Consider the following 5,773-nt stretch of genomic DNA (forward strand, 5'->3'; position numbering starts at 1 on the left):
AGAGAGAGAGAGAGAGAGATAGTATAAAAGTCAGTTGGATTACCGGAGATGAAGGAACACTTTCTGGGATTAAGGATCCACCACCAAAACCTGACAACAACGATCGAGTCACTTTTGTTTTCTTTTTCATTTTCTTCTTTTCCGGACGAAGATTAGGAATCCACTGAACAAAAACAGAAAAAAGAAAATTAAGTCAATTTAATTTACACTGAAACAAGTTATGTGAGCCAAAAATAAGAAGAAATTATTCCAATTAAGTAAACTAAGTTTATAGGCTCCTTACAGTCTAAATGTTTTGTTGTGTTCTAGTGATACAGCAAACATTGGATTATCCAACTCCCTTAAAATCTAAAAAAAATCTACAGGTTTTAGATTATAAAAAAAATGTTCATATTCCAGTCACAGGATTTTTCCACTTTCATATTTTAATTCATATTGTCAGAACTGAATTGGGGATGGAGAAAACTCTCCCACGACTGATTTCTATACACCTTACCTCAAATGGCACTTCGGTGAGAACTTTATCCTCGTTGTAAAGAAGGTACTCAAGTCTGTCCCACGTAAACCAAATATCATGACATACTAAACGCCACAATAAATCAAACACCTGAAATATAAAGGGAAATAAAGTCATGAAAATTAATAATAAAAATAAATAAAATGAAAGAAAAACAGTGGTATTAATGATAATAACAAAGATCCAAATAGTATTGTTTGTAGTGACTGTGGTAGCAATTATTATTTTGGGGCGGATGCAGAGCAAGGGGTGCTGTCGGTGCGAACACACCCCCCTAAATTGTATTAAGAAGTAATTATTGTATGTCTTGCTGATATATTATATTTTTATCATTATGAATATTAAGAGTTTTAAAGTATGAAAGTGCAATTTTTCGGGCACCTTGAGGTCCGTATTCTTCAAATGTTCCCACCTAGCTCCAACCATAGTGGGGCTGAGGTGCCTCACAGACCCCCTACCGTCCAAGTTAGTACCAGAAGTAATAGTAGTAGTAGTAGTATTAGTAGTAGTGGTAGTAGTGGTAGTAGTAGTAGTAGTAGTAGTAGTAGTAGTAGTAGCAGTAGTAGTAGTAGTAGTAGTAGCAGTAGCAGTTGCGGTAGTAGTAGAAGTTTCATTTGTTTAATTCAGTTGTAGTTTCCCCACCCCCATTTCTCAGTTTCGGTGCCCCTTTACCAAAGGCAAGAAAGAAATCGGAAGTTAAGTGATGTTCTCTAGGCAATGTATACTCTTTTATACCTCCTGTGTCAGACAAGAATTTACAATATGATGTTCTTACATGTTCTGCATGTCTCATTGCAAACAATCTACAATCAATAAATACATCCGGTGGTATAACATCACTGAAAAAAACAAAACAACAAACATGTTTCATTAGTTTTAGGAATAACAGAATTACTTCACTCTCTTCGAAGATACACAGTTTGTGGTAACATCTATAAACTTGAATAATAGTTAAATTCCTCATTTAAAAATATCTAATAAGTTGTTAACTTCCTATAAAGAAATATATCTCACATTTAGGTAAATAAATTACAGAATAAAATAAACTTTACATACAATTTCATTGCTTGTTTTTCTAAGGTACCACATACTATGCACGGACAAAATGCCTTGTTTGTGAGCAAATATAAAATGTTAAATTATATATGGATGATCCTTTTTTGAAAACCAAGGAGAGAATTTAGCTCTGGGGAGACGCCTCATGGTCAGTACTGCAGGAGACACTCCCTACTCTTTTCGAATAGTTCACAGTGTTCGTTTTGTGCACATGTGCTATTATTCGCACAGAACTAATGCTCAACATCCCATCAAAATGAAGAGGTAATTAGGACAAAGTGCCTTTCATGAACAAATGTAAGTAGTGAAACCAATGAATACATTTGTAACCAAAGAAAAACAAATATTATTACATTTTTCTCAATCTGTATTCATCATGCCTACTGATTAACCAGGTTATTAGTTTAATAATAATTTGACTTGCCACAAATCTCTTAATTTTTTGGTTTTTCCTAGTGTAAAAACGTTCAGAGAGCGCCACCAACATCTGGATAAATCAAAAAAATTATTATGTTGTTGAATTTGGATGGAACGCCATTAGTGCCAACATCGATTTATTTTTTTAGTAGTTTTCACTGATTAAGAACAAATTTAGGGACTGGAATCCAGTCTAAATAATAACATATCCAGAAGATTATCAATTTAAAATACATACTGTAAAGTTCTGTTTAAAAAAAAATTGAATTTTTAAAACACATACTTACTTCTCTTTAAGTTCCCCTATTACCCACTCCATGCGTGTCACCTTTTGTTGCTGAGTAAGTCCATCAAGGCTCTGCAGCTTTTTGTTTTCCACACCGGTAAGACCTTAGGAACAAAATGACGATTTAAATGATATTGATAGGGGAGAAAAAAAAATCATTTTCGGAAAAAAAGCAACAAAATGTAATAGAACAATCAATACAAACACAGATGTGCTTATTTTCAAATTTACATCAAGAAAACAATGAAAACTTTCCTTCTTACACAGTGCTCCCTTAAATGAGACTTTCATTTTGATAGTAAAGCATTTTTTTTTTTAAAGCAATTATCTTTGTTTTTTTTAATCTCAGCAAACCCTTTATTTATTCACTTATTCAAATTCTCATGGCAAAAAACACTTTATAAAACACCATATAAAAACATTGTCAATGAACGGAAATACCCTTTTTGATGTTTTGAAATTTGCTGAATTCTTTAATTTTTTATTGCATTTTTTAATCACTAAATGTATGCTATTATACGAATTTGTTGTGAATTATTTATATTTTGACTAAATTGTTTTCTCTGTGTGGTAGTTTTTGTGTATGTGTGTACATTTTATCCTTTTTTGTTATAAATTGCTATTCTCAATGTAATTATTTAATCACGATTTACTTTAATTTGAATATGTTGTTTAATTTTTAAATTTTAGGTGTGTGATGGGTTTGTTATTTGTGTTGTTGTTTGCTTTCCATCTCGTTTCATGTGAATTTTATTTGGATTTTAAATTTTTCATGTGAGTATAATTATATAATAATAATAATAAAAATTTTATTTAACTACGGAAACACTTGTTCACTGCAATGGTATTTTTCAATGGTGTTTTTACTCTTAACAACTGCAATTTTTTTTTTTTTGTAAATGTAATCTTAATATATTTTTAGCAATTCTGATTTTTTTTGTAAATTTGATTAATTTCTAGCAATTTTGCAATTTGTAAATATAACACTTCCATTCCCTTATTTTTTACTGTTATGATTTTTATTTACATGTTTTGAATTAATGTCAAATTGAATTAAAGTAATTAAAAAATAAACCTATTGCAATTCTCATTTGATAGTATGAGATGTATTACTATTACTTTATGTTTTTAAAAATTGTTTACTTTAATGTCAATATGTTGTAAACAATTAAAAAATACACTTTTCCTGCTCAATAAGTTAACTTTCCTTAAAAATAAGCGATTACAGAGCAAATTTCAAATAAATGTTAAGGATTTTGTTTAATATATCATTGCAGCCAATATAAGGGGTTATCCCCCTAAATTCTTCTACCATAGAACTGCTGACTGACATTTGGCCTATCACAATTCAAGATTTAATTCCAACAAAATCATCTCAATGCCAAAACAAGTCTATTTTAGGCATCACATAATTCATAATTTGTGTGGGAAATACCCAATTGTTAAATTAGTTCATACTAAGTTAATACCCAATTGTTATATATTTTGTTAAAAAAAAAACAAACAAACAAATAAATTGCCTACTTTGAATAAGCATCTTGATATTAGTTCCCTTCAGTAGGTCCATGAGAACATTGCTCAACAGATGATCATAGGGCTTCAGCCTGAAATTGACCCATGCTGTGAAACCATTGATCCTTGTCCGCAGAGACATCTTTCAAACTGCTTCCTTGTCATAAAATCTAATCAGGCATCAGTAGCCAGAGCTTCAGGCCTGAAAGATCAAAACACATGATGCTACCAATGTGATAGTTCCAGTTTTATAGGCCCTGTGTATTGTGGGGGCACTGCTAACTTTGCTTTTCTTCCAGGTTAATTTGCATAATATGCAAATCCTGAAACAGATATTTGCAGAAGACAAGTCATATTTTGAGAGAATGGCTATGGAATCTAAAACTATGCACCAAAGAGCTCTTGGAAGTACATGCAAAGTAAGACTAAAAGTAAATCAGCAATTCCCACTTTACTTAACGAATTTGGAGGGGAGGCTGACAGCATCCTTGAAAATCCTGAGTTGATGTTCCAGAGTGAAGGGGGTCCCAAGACCCCACAACTCGAAGCAGTCTCCCGGAAATCTGGACGGCCTCCCGCATTCCAAAAGCAAACAAGAATCTCCCAGACAAGGTAGGGTAGGTAAAAGGCAAGAGAAAAACCCATAACTTGTATAGTCGTTGCCGAATTGCATATGGGCATGGTCAATGACCACCTAGCAGCTGTAAAAAAGGCACTTACAGTAAGCGTGACACGTTCACATATTAATTCTGTTGAAATGAACCACACCGTTGGGGAACCCCCTTTCCAAAGATGCAATGGGTTCCCTAACAGTGTTCTCCCCAGGATTTTTTAAAGGAATAATGGGGAAACGCGCGGCGACAGGTCATTTGGCGCATAATATTCCACAGTGCGGCAATTGTATTAATCCTGTTTTATAGCCATAAAATTAATTATTAGGCCCAATAAAAAAAATCATTAGTTGATTACCTTCGTTTGCATGTGCTATAGCACTCAAAAAATATATATATTTATTATTTTTTCATTTTTTATTTTTAAATTATTATTTTTTTTTTGTCATTTCTTAAAATTATTAGGCCCTTAAAAAAAAATCAAAAGTTGATTACTCTTGTGTGCATGCATTCTATAGTACTCAAAAAAAAAAAAAAAAATTCACCCAATCCTGTAGGGTGTTGCCCGATATTTAAACAAATCTCCAGTTCTCCCGATCGAATGTAATTTTCACCCGATTTCACAGGCCCCAAAAATACTCCGATTTATGCATAATTTGAATGATTTGATCGTTACTGTCATCAATGTATTCGCCGCCTGCTCGCTTCGCGGTGCAATGAACAACAGCCATTTCAATTCAAATGTCGCCACCAACAGCCAATGATTTGTAGTGACGTGACTTTTTTGGTATCTTGCATCATCTTTTGGTTAATTCTGGAAACCTAAAAAAATCTCCAGATTTTCATGACCCAAGCAAGGGTTGGCAGGTCTGGGAGTTGGTATTTTATAATACAATAAAAAATATGCAAGTACAATATAGTTAGGTATGCACCAAATTGTACAATTTAAAACCCAAAAATGAAAATTGTTTCTATTGTGGGGATCCACCCCTCCCACATCCCCCTCCCCTTCCTCGGTCGCTTCACTCCTTCGATTGTGTTAATGTTCTCACTCCCAGCTAACTGACAAACTTGGCATCTCTGCTTTAGGCTTATTCTGATAGGCTAGACCTTTGCCTACCATAGGTCTAGGCCTAGGCCCTAGGCAAAAATTGGCCTGGGTCAGCGAAGGGGGCTCAGTCACTCACCAAACGGAAACAGCCAGGACCATTCTTCTGGCCCAGCCAGGCAACCTTCTTAACTAGGCCTAGCCTAGCCTAGGTTAAATGTTTAGGCCTTAAAAATAGTCAAAACTGTAAATGAATGACGTACGCCTATCCTATATTCGTTTTAAGAGCATTCTTCAAACTCACTGTCTCGTTATTGTACGAAGAT

General features: G+C 33.7%; 1 protein-coding gene across 1 annotated transcript; it reads right to left on the reverse strand.

Annotated features, from left to right (window-relative positions):
* Positions 1–43: 43 nt before the first annotated feature.
* Positions 44–5,773, reverse strand: LOC117110957 (the record flags this gene model as incomplete). The annotated part of the gene is made up of 6 exons (XM_033253809.1): positions 5,752–5,773; positions 3,801–3,990; positions 2,278–2,380; positions 1,293–1,356; positions 497–607; positions 44–163 (listed from the first exon to the last, which is right to left on the reverse strand). Coding segments are annotated over exons 2-6 (528 nt in total), but the record flags the coding sequence as incomplete, so codon positions are not given.

Source organism: Anneissia japonica, unplaced genomic scaffold (genome assembly GCF_011630105.1).
Source record: "Anneissia japonica isolate Jap-2015-1 unplaced genomic scaffold, ASM1163010v1 scaffold78606_len5773_cov106, whole genome shotgun sequence".
NCBI lineage: Eukaryota > Metazoa > Echinodermata > Crinoidea > Comatulida > Comatulidae > Anneissia > Anneissia japonica.